The 16953-nt window shown below is 41.5% G+C and overlaps 1 protein-coding gene across 3 annotated transcripts in view; it reads left to right on the top strand.

The window, feature by feature from the left end:
* Sox102f (transcription factor Sox102F) overlaps nt 1–16953 on the top strand; it is a 139263-nt gene that overhangs the window by 84287 nt on the left and 38023 nt on the right. For all 3 annotated transcript variants that reach the window (XM_071780462.1, XM_071780463.1, XM_071780461.1), the window contains one exon: nt 15574–16305. In XM_071780462.1, the coding sequence (XP_071636563.1) occupies nt 15581–16305 (725 nt within the window). In that variant the 5' untranslated portion in view covers nt 15574–15580. The remainder of the gene's footprint in view (nt 1–15573; nt 16306–16953) is intronic.

Raw genomic sequence — 16953 nt, 5'->3', positions numbered from 1 at the left:
CTAATCTTTTTTTCCATGTTATTAGCTGTGGATTTGTTGATACGGGATATCGATATAACTTAACCCGAGACGATGACGCGTGTGTAACGAGCGAAACGGCACGCGCGCCTGCTCGTGGAACGTGAATTACGATTTGTCGTCGACGACACGCACGTCTGGAAGAAAGTTCGATGATCCGGAGGCTTCGTCGGTCACAGCCTCTCTGCGCTAGGATCGATCCAGCTCGACAGGACTCTTAACGCGACTCGAAATACGCGGAATTACGCTTAGACGAGCTGCAGCGATCACGCTTAATACGAGTCCTCGCCGGCGCGTAATCGGAGTCACGTCATGACATTGTATCTCCGCGATACGCGACCGCCGGCGTGATAGCGCGAGGGCGACTGGAGCGTGTGCGTATATATTTCGTATACGTGTCGAGCTATGTGAATGCGTGCGTCGTGCGTGAGTCGTACCCAGGCGGCCGGGTACAGGCGTGTACACACGGGGCCATGTGTTCGGTACGGCGAAGGAGAAAGAGAACCGGCTCGACGAGCGGAAGGTCGACGAGAGAGAAAGAGAGGAAGAGAGGAGAAGAGACGTAACGAACGAAACGAGGGTTGAGAGAAGAGGGAGCGTGCTCTCTACGCATCTGACCCAGTGACCCTCCCCGTGGTCCCCCTCGATCTCCCTGCTTCTCTATGGGGTTCCATCTAATTCTTCGCAGGCTTCCCGCTATCGCCGAATATCTTACGCGATCCCACTCAAAATCCCACGATGTATCCCCTTCTTTCTTCGCGCGGACGACGCGAAGGACACTTGACGTCTAACTCGATTAATTGGAGAAAATGACGCGTATGGTGCAAATCCTTTCAGCTTTGGAACGATAAATCAGGATTTTTTTGTCGGTTAGGCGTGTACAAAGCGGATTTCGCGAGGAATGAACGTTTTGCAAACGGCGAAGAGTGTCTTAATCTGTGCATTAATGTTTACGAAGATTGCTCCTACTAATGGGCAATCCTGAGTGATGTAACGAGCCATAACAAGTGAACTGTATAATTGGTCTACCGCTTATTACCGCATCACTGAAAAATTGCTTACTCACGGTAGCACTCAAAGCGAAACATGATTTTGCAGTTTTTATCCCAATATCGAAAGGCTTCGTCAATCAGTTGGGCGACTGTAATTGGGGATTTTGTCTGCAGATGCGCGCGTACATATTTCCGGGTACAATGTCTCGTTAATCGACGTTTCTCGTTCAGAAACGACCCTCCCGAGCAGCGAGCTTGAGTGCCGGGTTGCCGAGTACGCGTTCGCGTGGCAAAAAATTTTGAATTATCTCGGGCGCCATGATAAGCGCGAACGGTACGGATTCCCGAAGGATATATGCCCGATGCGGAGATCGACACGCAGACTACATGCGCGCATTTGCGTAACAAGAGCGCATGTCGCCAAACGAATCGAGAGGCGGCGATATCGAATTAAAACGCGCGAATGTCCGCCGTTCGAGGTGTTCGCTTTATTTTTAACTGATTTCCCTGGAGCTTCCCCGACACCATCTCGTTTCAGTTTTGCGAGCAATTTTACAGCATTTACTGAATACGATCGATCTTTTAACACTTTAATCGCCAGACTGTTTAAATTAATCGACGACGAGAGCGCCCGCTATATAAAAAAGCCGACTGCGGAAGCAAATTAAAATATATAATTGATATTTAACGAGGTACTTAATGTCACGTTTTTTTTGCGAATATTAAAACCATATCTTTTAACACGTTATGTTAGCGAATAGAAGGTTATTGGTCATTATTACATATATACATTTCTACTAAAGAATTCATTAATTGTAAACCATATATTATCCCAAATAGATGAAGCATTAAAAAACGCTGTGTAGTTGTTAAACTTGCAATCTATTCACCGGCTGCAGCCTCTATAGAATTGCGCATCTTTGAGGAGATAATTAAAACCGGGGTACAATGTACGTGCACAAAAGCCCTTTATGCGACTAAAGGTGCAGCGAGGCTACATTATGTGGTATTCCCGCTATAATAAATTACTTCAGTCGCACGAGCGCGCTTATGAGACTACATACTACATCCCTCCTATAAACTATGTATACGACGTGCATTATATCGCACCGCGCTCAACGATATTGTCCGCGCGATAATCCATGCAGTATCTATCACGGTATTTTATTAAAGCCAATTGCTCTCTTAGTATAAATCTAGCTGCCTAACGTGTTAGCGGCGTTACGACTCGAAATACCGGCACGACCTCGGCTGATATATGTAGACAACCCTATAATTGTGCGCGCGACATCGCTCGCCGCAAACGAATTCGGGGAGTGCGGTGCATAAAACTCGACAATGGAGACATACTGCGTGCTTTGATTGCGTCACTAAACTGCGCCTTAGCGCATTAACGTGCGAGACAAAGCACGATTCTAAAGTGTCAAAACACGAGGCGGTAGAGTTTCGACATTCCGGCTCACTTGCGAAAACGAGTGATAGCCTGTTTCGCGCGTTAGTGTTATATCAATAAAATGTGAGCGGTCAGCGCGTTCGTATAATCTCTAACAATATAAATGACATCGATATAACCTCGTTAAGTTGCCAGGCAAGTAGCTTTAAGCCTTCTAAATGCAAATAAATTAATTATTTACTTATGTCGGAATCGAGCATTAGCTACATATACATATATATACGTAGTATGTATATACAGCATCGATTTAATTTTTAAAATGTACTATCTGTCAGACATTACCGAATCGCACAATCATACTTCACAACTATGGAAAATTATGTCTAAAATTCTTTGACTCTTAAACATCATGACCATCGAGATCTGTCAACAACCGTTTGCCCTGATTTCGAACTTATCTCAATGAAATTACGCGTATGAATTACGTTGCTTTAATAGCGTGTGTCTGCAATCGCAAACGATATCGTATTTGACTTTGACCGACAAACGCTAGGATGTGAAATGCATATTTGTTAGAAAAAAAATTCTTACTCATCAGCATGATTGCATTTCGAGGTCAAGGTCGGCATTGACAACTCATTAGAGAAACGAATACGAATGTTAACACTTCCCTTTTGGATTATCGCGCGAGCTACTGAGTTTCTGAGTATCTTGTTTTTGCGCGACGATTACCGACGTAGAGATATTAGGGCACGTATTATCTTTTCGGAATGGATTCCGATCGAAATTGTTTAGTTATTTTTTAGATTTATAATTGTATTTTCTAGAGAAAAACGGAATAATTTCGATCGGAATCTATTCCGAAGAGATCTCAAAAACTCTTGTGGGAGATTATTTAATGAACCACGGGCTGTGCACTGTTAATTAACAATGACACGTATAACGTCAAATAAGACGCAATAAATTAAATTAAATTACTCAGCGATTACGAATTAGCGAGTGCATAATTGCGGGCAAACGTTCATAGAAGTATTACAAAGTTCTATTTCTCAGATAAATCACTACAAAATTTAGCGAATAACAGTGGGCGATAAGCATTGATATACTTGACCCTAATCAACTCTGTCGGAATTTCTTAAAGATATGATCTCGCGATGTGTTCTAATATATGTTCATATATAAGTTCAATCAATAGTATCATAATTACTATTGATTGAACTTATTATATTATAATTGTGAAAGTAACATATTGTCATTTTTGTCATATCTTTTTTTGAATAATTCTATATTCTTTTGAGCACTGCATGAATTTACGAATAGTACCATTATTTTTTAATCTTTCAGATTTTAGAATATTTTTATGTACGCCGATAATAATTAATGCTTGCTATATTTATTTCCACATTTCGTATGTTTATGTCCGTAGAATTATTTCAAGAATTGCGAGAGCGCAAAACCAACTGAGAATAGGCGACATCCCGTTTATCATAATGATACAATGATGTATACATGTACTAACCGTGTGATACTTCCTGATAAGATCCTCTTCTGGAATCCTCTTCTAAGAATGCGCGAGGATAAATTCTTTTATTAAAAAGTATCAAGCAAATAAAGTTGCATACTTGCGGTTATTACTATATCGCACATCTTTCTTGTAGAACATGGTGTGGCAAAGATATTTACAAGCTGAAAGCATTCGCACCCATGTGCACCGCGTTTCCTCCAATTAATCAAGATGGACGTCAAGTAACTGTATTCTTCGCGTCGTGATTTTGAGAGGAATTGCATAAGATATTCCGCGATAGCACGAAGCCTAGGGTGAAGTAGTAAAGTAGATGTTAGAACCACTCTGCATTAGCGTGTCGCGAGTCTACCTGCTAACCGCAGTAACTTGCAATAGAAAATTACGGTAATAGCCGGCAGCAGATACGCACGATAACGTATAATGATGCATAACACGTTGCATTCCGCGTGATATTATACCGCTAATCGGATAAGTCGAAAAGAGACGCGTTCGATAACGGATATCAGGCTATATCTTTAATTCTAGACTTTCTGTATAATTTTCTCTTTACTGTTGCTCTAAACAAGTTAGTGTTATGAAATACACGAGTTATTAAATTTAGGCTGCGGTCCACTTGACGCTACAAATGCTTCGAAGCATTCCTCTTCTCTTTTCTTTCAATGAAGAAAGAAGGAGAAGAAAAACGCTCCATTTGTAGCGTCGTACCGTCAAGTGGGCCGCAGCCTTAGTTTAGAGTTTAGAGCAGTAGAAAACTAGAAAACGTCCGCTGAAACTTTGTCGTTTAACAGAACACTGTAACTCGGAGGAACTCGAAGCTTTTGTGAATATAAGTACAACGTTTGAGAAATTTTTAGGAAAACTTAGGAAAAAGTCTTTGTCGTATAAAATTATAGTCTTCGGTACACCTGTTCGATGCGAGATATTTAAGGAAATACGATTGTAAGAAAAGTAGATTCCGTTGCTTTAACGGGGCGCCCAACCCCAAAAGAACCCGATTTGGAGTCGCGCGCGATACGGAGATCGCTATTCGCACACCGCACAATACCTGTACCCCGGTACCGCGGACAACGGCGCGAGGGTTTGCGGCGCGGCGGGATTCATCAGGACGGATGAATAGCGGCAGATAGCCGAGGTGCTCCGGCCACCGCGCTATCGCGCGTGTGCAGCCTCTCGCGTACAGATCCGTGTATGCCGCGCGCTTTGTTCGCGATGTATGGGGCCCGGTTACGCGTTCGTTTGAGTCGGACGAAGGGAAGGGCAGAGGGAGTTGAGATGTACGAGCATGTAACACACACGTGAACATTTCTCTCTCTTTCTCTCTTTCTCGTTGTTTTCGGCTGGCGGCGCGCGTACCCCACGAATTCTCTCATTTCCTCTACACACGTCCGGGGTTTCCTTCCCCTCGAACCTCGCACTCCCCCCCCTCTTTCTTGGTGTCTTTGCGTTCCTCTCACGAAAGAGCTTGCTTTTCCTCATGCATCACGCTAGTGTGCGTGTGCGTACATACGTGACGGTCGGTGTGTGGGGGCGGTCGCGGAGGACCCTAACGCGTTCCAGATGCTGCGCGCTTTGTTCCCATCGGCGCGCGCTCTCGCGCGATGCTTGAAACCGTCTTTCTTCATTTCTTTCTCTCTCTCTCCCACTCTCTCTTTTTCTATCTCCGTCTTTTTTTAGCATGAAATTCTAATAGGCGCACGTTCATTTACATCGAGTAACTGTAAAGTTGCACCTTTAACCTTAAAAACTTTAAACGAATGAATAGAGATAAGGATCTAAGCGAACTTTTTGAAGTGCAAATGATAGGGCGAGGGCCAACTTATTTTTGGGAATATTTTATTTAAAAAACAAAAAAAAATTGTTTCTTGATATTTATTCTTCTAGTCTGTTTAACAAAGAGATATATGCAGTTAAAATGCACAAATTCTCTAAATGTCACTAGTTTCGTAAACACAGACCGTGACGTTATTCAATTCCAGACTCTATTTGCCTTTTGTCTACTTTAGTACGCGTTTAGTCTCAGAGATAGAGCATCAAATAAATTCCTGCGCTGCTTCTTTCGTCTTTCTCTCTTTCAGCCCGACTCTTTCTCCTCCGATCTCGTTTATCTGTCTTCCCTTCTGGTTCCTCTCTCGGGACGATATGTGCATACGCGCGCAGAAACGCGCTCGGTGTGTGCACGTGCATCGCGTGTAACACGCTCCCTTTCCTCTCTCTAACGAACTCCGTTATAACGCGAAGGAGGAGGATCGAGGAAGCGATCTAAGGTCCGAGCAACTTGACACTGAACACATGGCCCCACTTCTTCTTAAACCCACACTCGGTCAGAAGACCCTCCCCCCATTTCTAGCCGTCTCCGCTCCCCCTGTCCCCCGACCAGCGCATTCTATTCTCTCTTTCCTCCTCTATTCTTTCTCTCCCTCTCTTTTCCTCTCTCTTTCTCTCATATCCTTCTTTTCTTCGAGTTTTTTCCTGATTGATCACGCGCTTGTGATCCATATGGATTTTGTCTTTGACGAGACAAAGTTAGTCATGCCGATTGTAACATTGCCAATCATGGGAAGATTTTTTTTCAAAATATCGGGAAGGATGGACATTATTATTTTGAGCGTGAAAAATCATACGTTCAATCTGTTGTCATGAGATTAAATAACGTAATTCAATCATTTTATACTTTAAAATTATTCTGAACACGACCGATATAAAACGAGAACATGAATTTGTGCCGAAAGCGATTATAAGTCTCCGGAAATCTTATCACATCATTACGCAAGCATTCAGTGAGAGTCATTTGTTTGCGCAATAGTTAACCGTAAGATATATACATAATGAGGAGATAGTGAGAAGATACCGCCTCGCGGAAATGAAGGAAAAGCACGAAGTGAAACTGTCCCGTTGGTGAAAGGTCGGACTTATTTGCGAGTATCCGCTCTTTCTCTAGGATTTATGTCACGTTATCATCTAGCGTGCGGTATTTTTTGATTGACATCTCCAGAGAGAAAGCAGCTGATCGCTTTGGCGTGCACGACCTCCCTGATGTGCGAGACTCACAATCAGTCGTACGGCGGCGAATCTCGCGAATTAAATGTTCACTTCTTTTGATCTTGTTCCTCTCCGGGACCAAGTTCAGTGGTACGTTATCGCCGCTCTCGTAATCAAGTTACGACGGTATTAATTACGACGGCTCGATGCGGCGCGCCCGCGGATTAATAATCCGACTTCGCTTTCGTTCATTGATTTACTTTGGCGCGATACGGGCCGGCATTTTGTCATGCTGTCGCCAGGGTTGGAGAAGTCGAGGGCTAAATCGTTGATTAAAAGTTAAAAGTTTCCCATTATCTACACATATTATATTATAATTCCCATAATTAATTTGTAATAATATATCATTATTTTAAACACAAATTGTTTTTTTAAAAATTTTTTCTGCATTTTATAGGACGTGATAAGCAAAATAAGAGAACTTGTTAAGGAAAATAAAGTTTACGTGTAATGCGAATATACATGCTTGTTGTTTTTTTAATATTTGTGTTAAATCGTCATACGATAAGAAATTGAAGTTTGTTGTTTTGAAGCGTTAAATTAAATGCGTAATGATTAACAGTTTGACAGTATCGATTTATTCGGGTATCTCCCTTGACTTCGCCGAAGTTAATTGTAACTTATGTTATATGGAAAATTGTTCTGAATTTAAAGAAAAATATTTCGTAGAAAAATTTTTTATCAATGATTTTTTGTCACCATTAATATTATTCCGTTGAATGTTTTTAAAGTCTCAAATCACGTAAAAAAGAAAAACAAGAAAAATTTTATTTACACAGCTTTCTCGCAATTTATCATCAAAATTATCTTCTCTTTAAAAAATAAGAACTTTGAACTTTGTCATATGCGTTCTTGATACATCTATCTTATTATAATTCTTTCAATTGAGTTGCACTTTCTTAGCTTTACCAGGTGTAAAGTTTTATATTACCATACTTCAGAGCGGAAGCCGCGAGTCTCGTAGATAAAAGCGCGCATCGCGTGAGACGAGTGGCGAAAAAAAAGGAATTCGCGGCGAGAGGCGGTTCTGAGAGGCGGCGGAAGAGAGAGGCTCCGGAAATAGTAAGAAGGGCTAGAGCAACCGCGAGGGCCGAGAGGCCGCGGTTGCCCTCTTCGACTCCACCGGTGCTGCTGATAACGTATTCTAGGTAGAAAGAAGAAGAAGAAGAAGAAGAAGAAGAGACCGACGGAAGATTGCTTTTACGACGCGGCCGCGATGTGACGCGAGGCGAGGCGAGGCGAGGCGGACGTTACGTTGTCGGTTCCTGTGAATGTGTTTCGGCCTAGTCGCGCCTCGCCCCTCTGACTTGCGTCGCGAAGCGAAGCGACGCAAAGAACGGGAGGATTGCGCGCGCGAGGAAGACCCGGCGCTGCCCCTGGGACAACCACCAACTCCGGTGGTGACGGTGGGCCGTACGGTGCCCGCGCGTTACGTTGCGCGCGGGTGGGTGCGGTCCGCGCCCGCTCATACATAAACAAGAGATCGGCCAAGAGGTAGCATCAAAAGAAGAGACGCCGGTACCGGGACTCCATTATGTAGAGCGTATCCCACGGTGGTCCTATAAAGAATACTAACGACGGGGGCGCTTTCTCTCACCGCGTCCAGGATTTTCTCATGCGCGACTTTTCCCGAGCTGATCTCGCGTCGGGGAGTAAGAATAGCTATCGATATCTAGTTACTGAAAACTGCTATCGCTCATCTTCTTTCTTCGATATTTTTATTTTGCCATGGATATTAATCATAATAATACTGGGAGTACGAATACTTCAAGAAATGGCCGACATGAGAAATCGATTGGCAATCTTGTTTTCCTATCTTTCATCTTCTCTATTTTACATTATTCTTATTTCATTTTTGATCATCTTTTCTATTTTTTCTCACTCTATTCATATTTTTATGATAAAATATATCTTTATGATATACATATTACGAAATTCGCACACTGACTAATATCGCGGTGTTGAAATCAGCGGAATATTACAATGTTGTTATCGATGTGTCAATTTGCTCGTGACATGAATTATGTTACTACATAATCCAATGTCATTTTTAAGTAAGTTTGCGTGCCGTGTATATCGCGAGATTGGGTCCTCCTTCGTATCTCTCTTACGACGGCTTCCGAAAATGTATGAAGAACAGATAATGAGAAAAAGAAGACTGAATGCTGTACATTAATGGTCTTTTATCGCTATTGTACGTTCCAAAATTCGTATAGCTAGTGGTATAAAATTAGTCAATAACGCGCGTGTATCTTTTTTCTTCGCCGTATAATCAGCTTTGCGCCAGCTTAATTATAATGCTCCCGAGATGCTGGCCACCCCTCCACAAAGAGCAAGATATAATGAATTTTTATACACTATGTCGCGTAATTTACGGCTTGATCTCTGCTGTTTGTCTCTGTTTGATAATAAGTAAATACTTTGACTAATATAGTTATAATATAATATTTGATTAATACCTCGTTAATTAATTACATTCAACTTAACATGCAAATCTTACTCATAACACTTTATGCAATTGCATTGTTTATTTTAGTGCTGTAATATTCGCTAAAACAAAAGACATACAATTTTTCATATTTCTAAGTTATAAAATGTGACTCCCTATTCTTATAATGTAATGTGGCAGTATATCAATGTTAACATTTTAAAAATTATTAAATTTATTATCTTTAGCTATTGTTTCAAATCTTTCTTTTACAAGCAAAAATCTGATTAAATTTTTTTAGTGCTTTCTTATTTAGACTGAAGTTACACATAATACATTTAGTCGAATTCCATATTATCACGGACATAATCGTACAATTCGTAATTAAGTTGTCTTCAATCCATCCGATATATCTGACAGCTTATTCTCCAGAAATCTCGTTGGCTGTTTCCCACACCGGATCACTCGAAACAGATTCCTCCGTCCGTCCTATTTGCGTGCGTGCTGACGGAAGTTGTAGCTCGCGGTATCGGGCCAACTTTCTCACCCCGACACTGGAACGCCACCCTAGCTTTGCTACTTGAGCCCGAACAGATGCCGCATCCCCTAAAAAAAACTAGGTTCCTATTGTGCCACTAATAGAAAGTCAAGCGTCGGCTCACACGCTTACATCCGATGCGTGTCGCTATGCGTGAATATGCGTGCTTCTCTGGTCGTTGCTCGTGGATACGTTTCGATCGATCACGACCGACAGGGAAAAAGCCACAAAATGGTCGTAAAATATTTTTATCTCGTTTACGACACGCATGCGCTTTAAATTAAATTAATTAAATTGAACTTTACATCTCGAAACCAATATAAAAATATCTATGTGTATATTATTAAAATGAACGAAATGCCGGAAATAAAAATCACTATTATCTAAGATTTGATAATAATATAACAAATTAGCAAATATACTATTAAATATACTATTCTTATCAATGCATTTTTTTCAGTCAATTCAGTTCAAAAATACTATCTTCTTTTATATATATATTCCATCTTTTATCAATTTTTTTGCTTCTCGAATGTAAAATACATTAAAATTTAATCTTTCATTTCAAAGAAGTAGAATTAGTAGAATTATATACATTTGTCATTACAATTATTTCGTATCGACAACAATTTTTTTTTTTTAAGAAATATTTAACTAAAAATATATATATTTTATCGATTTTTTTCTCTTTTTTGAAACACTTTGTACAATACGAGGACTTAATTTTAAATATCGTCGTAACATTGGTTTCAATATTTTATCTGCGGAGTAAATGTAATAAGATATTCGACCTTTGTCGATAAGCGAAACATATGGCGATTGAAGCTATTAGTATGAGGCGTACAGACGCAGATAATTGTATCGAACTCTTCGGTGAGTTTACTGATTAAAAAGGCGTACTTTTATGACTTGCATACAATAGTCATAATTAGATTAACTGCTATTAACTCATAATATAATTGATCTCTAGAGAACTTTGGTTGTTTGCGTAACATTTATGTGTATATCATTATTCATTGTTTTAAAATTATAAAAAAAATATATTATATATATATATATATATATATATATATATATACACATATATATATATATATACATATATATATAGAAGTAATTGCTTAATGAAATTTTTTATTTGTTACTTTGATCAATAATTTTTCACGATAATGAAATGCGCGATATATTAAAATTGAATTAAAGCTCAATTTAAAACAACTCGTTGATGACAAAATTATCATCAATTTATAATAATCGCGACACGTGCGGCACGAAATCATTGCGAAATCGCGCGTGGAAAGAACAGAGAGAAACAAGAAATGCGCATTCGTAATTACTCATCTTACGCACTTAATGAATCAGCAAATGAATGAATGGATATGGATTGCGTGGGTGCGAGAGAGAGAGTACTTAGAACACCCGGCGAAGGAAAGATTTATCCCATTATCCGCAATCGACACAAGTTTACATTCTATCGATATTGACGGCCGAGATTGTCGACCCCTTATCGAATATATTACGTGAGATTTTGTATGCGAGTGCGTATGTGTCATGCAAGTGCAAGCTTAGAATTACATTTGATTATATTTTTTTTCTCTGGCCGTTTGTTACAAATCTCGGGATGCGATCTCGCTTCGAATTCGACTGTATTTCCAATCGTGCGAAATCATTTTTTCCCCCCCTTTTTGCCTATTCAATCCGACACGATAGTATACTCGCGGAAGGAGGAGACCTACCACCCGCGCGTTCTTGCACTGTCACCGGCGTTGATGATCTCTCGCTATCCTCGTCTGTGATTTCAGTCGGCCGGACACGATGGCATCTGGCGGTTAAAAATATTTCTTCCGCGGACGTGCCGCAGGCGCGCGCGCTTTTTGTTCGGTCTTCTCGGCAGTCTCGGGGTCTATAGTTGCGAATCTGTGCTTCGCGAAGTAATTATGCCGGGCGGAAAGTCTAGGGGACAGAAATACTTCGCGTACCAAGAGCGCGGTGAGTACGCCGCACAACGAAGAGCCGCGCGAGACGACACGCCGGCAGTCGCGCGTATGCATGTACGCATATACGATACGCGTACAATGTTGAGACACGTAGACTGTCGTAGAGACAATAGAAATAGAAAAGCGACGCGCGATAAACTCGTGGTACGTCCGAAGGGAGCAAGGCGCCGGGAAGGAGAGCAATGGTCTCAGAGATTTCCTCGCGCCTGCGATCGCCGAACGCTTGCACATTGACTGATTGCTGCCACGACTCGCAATCATGACGAGATTATTATCTAGCGTGCGTAGTTATGCCGTCAACATATCTTCGCTAAATATACATCGGGCCGCTTATTCTTAGCGAGTCCGCCAAGCTTAAATTTAATTTTAGGAAGATTGCTAATGATGTAATTCGGAAGTGCAGTTCGTTTTCCTCTTATCTTTATTCACGTTCTTATTATAAATACACATATGTATAGTTTAGAAGCATTTTTTTACAGGATATTCAGCATTTTCTGTTATGTCTGGAATAGAAACCTCGGCTTTCAGTTCCTTTTATCGTAACGGTTCGCAAATATAAGTCAACAATTCAATACGTGTTCTATTTATCTAGTGTTTCTGAGGATAAATAAATGTGGAATTCTTCGTAAAACTCGGTTACGCTGCAGAGAAGGAATTCGGCCTTCCCCGGCTTTAGGCCGGTTCTACAATCAGTCGTATGTCGGAACGTAGCCGATGGTCCAACGAGAGAATTTCTTTTTCGAAAACGAATTTTCCTCATTGGACCATCGGCTACGTTCCGACATATGACTGATTGTAAAATCGGTCTTATCACGTTACGCGGGGTCATATGCGATCTTCGACTAATTGACAATTATAAAGCGATTTAGATTCTCTTCCCGACTGCGGACGGGACGCGCCGGACGCGCGTCGCGCCGAAAATCCGATGAATCGTTCACCAGTTCTTCGTGTTTCGATATTGCGCTCATCGTAATCTCTCAGCGTCGTTCATATATGCGCTCGTAGCGGCCGTTCACGATATATACACTCGTAGTAAACGGAGCACGTGGTCCTCGGCGTACCCCGATCCGCCGCGACTCGCAATTCGTGTGCATGCGCGCGTCGAGAGCGCGTGCATAGCTGCCTCGCGGGCGCATCGCGCGAGCCCGCTCGTGCAAAAAATGCGCTGGAGGCGCGCGCGTGCAGCGCGCAGACAATGTTCATCATTGTAACGAATTGTAATAAGCGTACATACAACGCAGTACTGTCCATTCCCACATTATCAGCGGCCCCACTGCCCCGCTCGATGCTTTTTTTTTTGCGAATCTCATAATAGGCTGCGGCATAATGCGTATCGAGCAGAGACGCTGATGTTATAATCCTGACCTTCTTGATAACGCGCTTCTTGGTGCGACGACTTGATACGCGACACAACTAAGGGCGATAACGTTCTCTTTCTTTTCTTTTATTTTGGAAACAAGTTATGTTTCTTCAAAAAAGTATTTCTCAGTCTCGTATTAGATAACTTTATGTATCTAATATTTATACTGTTTTTATTATTATAATTATTGAAATTATTTATATACTTTTTTTTCTTTCTGTTTACGTGATGAGATCTTTTAAGAAGATCCGTATAATTGTAAAAACCGTGTTGCAAATTTAAGAATGTTTAAGATTGATAAAATATTACAATACTGGATATTATATCCCTCCGCAGAGATTCGATCGATCGATCTATATCGCAGTAGATCACGCAGATCCTCGATACTCTTACGCAATATTACATATTTAACATACAAATATTATCTTTATCTTCACAAATATTATCTTTGTCGTAAATTGGCTCGCGGAAATGAAAATCAGTTCGCCTTTGTGCCAGCGATTCGAAACAATTCCATTAAAAACCTTCTGATACCTTCTTTCTCAATATATATTATTGGCTAAATATATATTTTTAGATATCTTTGTCCAAAAAATCCAAATTTAATTTATTAAATCAGTTTAATTTAGCACTATCACAGATGCAGTTTATATTTAATTTGTGTCTTGAAGAATTAATTGATCGATCAATTTGTATCTTGGGGGAGGATTGCATCTCGAGTGATGCATTATATAAATATTATCTTTATCCCCGCGATACGGTTAGCGATGCCTAAGGCGAAATGGCCGATGACAGCCGATGTCATTATATATTTCATAACTTTATGATATATCGCTCTTACGTTCCGAGAAGATGCGCGTAGTATTCTCTCAGCACCGTAAATCGTTCTCCATTATGTGACTAACAAATGTCCGCGTAACGCGCAGTAATAAATCTCCCGTTGTAATTATACACATCACAGACGACGATTTTGAACGCAAAGCGACATATATATATATATATATATATATATATATATATATATATATGTAAAACGCGCATCTTCCAGTTGAAAAGTCGTTTACGTCTAAAAGTCATTATCTCTGACTTATATATGTGTAATGGACCTTACCTCTATACATCAATCGTGCAGCTCAAAAATGTAGGTCAAGCGCGTTAATGAGAGAAATCATTGACACACTATTGGATAAAATGCTCGATATTTTTTAAATTAATGTACATTCTTTTACTTGCTTGACGCAACGTACCGTCGAATCAACTGTGTTGATTCGAAAATTAAAACACGATTTGAAAAGAGGAAAACAAATTGTTTCGAAAAATTCGAAGATTGGAGATTTAAAATTGTTAATTTGTTCCATCGGGCAGATTACTTTTGGAAACGAGAAACGAAGCCTGCGTGTCACCGGAAATGCTCGGTTAAAGCTCGTCCCGCTTTTCATCGGATGACGATCAACGAAACCGCGAGTCGTGCTTATTTCTGACCTCGCAACCTCGCTCGTGTTCGCCAGTGGAAGATAATCGTGGTCTAATGTAGTTCTCTCCCTCTCTTTCTCTTTCGCTTTCTCTCTTTCTTTTTCCTCGCTACATAATTGGTCAGTCGATTAATGGAATATCTCGCTCGATTAATGGAGAGATCGTTGCGACACGCCAGCGCAACAATAATTCCCGCCCGATAATTGCGCCTCGCGTCTAGTTACATAACTTATACGTTCCTCCACTTGTCCGCGCGCCGATATCGGCGACGACGGCCACGACTGCCACCTAGCCAGCAGACGGCCGGTCGATCGTGCGATTTGGATTTAGATTTGGTAATTTGTAGACGGAAATGAATGGACGAACTTGGGCTAGTCCGTGTCTAAATTAACTCCGCGCCAGATGGCAGATAGTTTAGACGTCTGCCGGGGGCGACTGGGTGACGTAAGGAGCGACGTCGTCTCGTCGCTCGCTCATACGCAGTCCTCCACCTGAGGATGCTGAAATTGAAACCCTCTACCACTCTTTCGTGCCGCCAAGAAACTGGATAAACCGCAATAATCAACGTAAACATAAATGAGTTCTGCGACATTTTAGATGATCTTTTTACGATATCAATATAAGAAAAAAAAAGCGAGCCGTATCATCGGAGCACATAGAGAATATACGAAGATTTCCAACGCCGACAATCCTCCCCCGCTCTTCCTCCATGATACACATCCCAATTGAGTACGTCGACGCAAGAAAAGTAAGAGAAAGCACAAAAAGACAAAAAAAACTCAGCGGTCTCCCGTTACGCTTGTGTTGCAGACTGAGGATGTCCTCAAAGAGGAAGTCGCCACCAACGAAGCTATCGGAGGGCGGGGGCGGTGCGGGTACAGTGGCAGGCGCCAACGAGGAGGAGGAGGACACTACCTCGCCGGTGGCCGGTTCCGGTGGCGAGGCAGCCGTCGTCGTCGGTGAGGAGGGTGCCACCACCCCCGTCGACATCGAGGAGTGCTATTCCCATCAGAGAGGCGGCGAGTGCGAGTCGTCCGGCTGTTCGTCGCCGGCGACTACCAGCGAGCCGGATCTACGCGACTCGCCGTCGCCCTCGTTGAATTCCTTACGGACGGCCAAGCGGCAGAGGCTGCTGTTCCTGTCGAGCCAAGAGACCCTCGCGCCGTACCACCACCCTCATCATCACCATCACCACCACCACCACCATCATCACCATACGAACACGTCGTCGTCGTCGGGCGGTGCACTGGAACCGGCGAGCTCCTCGGAGTGCGGCTCGCCACCCACCCTCCTCTCCGTTGATCCCTATTACCCTAATCATCCCCATCACAATAACAACAACAATACCGTCACGCAAAACAACAACAATAATAACGGCAGTGGTACCACCGCTGCAGGCAGTAAAAGATCCATGGACGACGTTCTCAAAAGACTAACGTGCAAGATGAACAGCGAATCCCTGTCTATCCAGGATGATACTACCAATACCAGGCGGACATCACCGCCGCTCTCTTCCACGCCAACCAGTCACAATGCACATAGGTTAGTCCAGGTGATATCATATATTGAAGTAAAAGACTAGGGCGGCCGAAATAAGACCTTTTATCTCTATTTTATATTGTCTGAATGAGACAATCTAAAAAGACTATCGATTTATCGTCTAATTACCAAATAATAAACAGAGGAAGAAAATAAGATTTGATAGCTTATCTATTATAAGGCACGAATAAACGCGTTCAGATATTAGTTAATGGTTTTCTATTCTATGGAGTGTAGTAAAACTGCTATTTATGCTTAGCAAAAAGATACGCTTATTATTCAAGGGTACATATTAATATCATTTCTGACTGGGTAGGTTTAATGATATTGAGTATGAAACTTACATTTAATATTATAGTACATAAGATAATGATAATTAATAATCAAATTGTATACGTCTAGTAAATGAGCGATCCAAATTTGAAGCATAGCCAGAAATGATTAATCGAATCGACGATTTGATATCGATGTGTCGATGAATGGTCGCTGTCGAATATTGGTTCATACTTTTGTCATCTTTATAATTGTTCTCATTATAATTGTTTTTATGTTAACCCCGCGGGAATGATTACTTCATTTTGTTTTGCATAAACGGTTATCCGGGGTGATTTTTACACCTCAATTAAAAGTCATTGTTATTAATTACATATA

Source organism: Temnothorax longispinosus, chromosome 6 (genome assembly GCF_030848805.1).
Source record: "Temnothorax longispinosus isolate EJ_2023e chromosome 6, Tlon_JGU_v1, whole genome shotgun sequence".
Taxonomy (NCBI): domain Eukaryota; kingdom Metazoa; phylum Arthropoda; class Insecta; order Hymenoptera; family Formicidae; genus Temnothorax; species Temnothorax longispinosus.
This window is presented reverse-complemented; position numbering and strand designations above follow the sequence as displayed.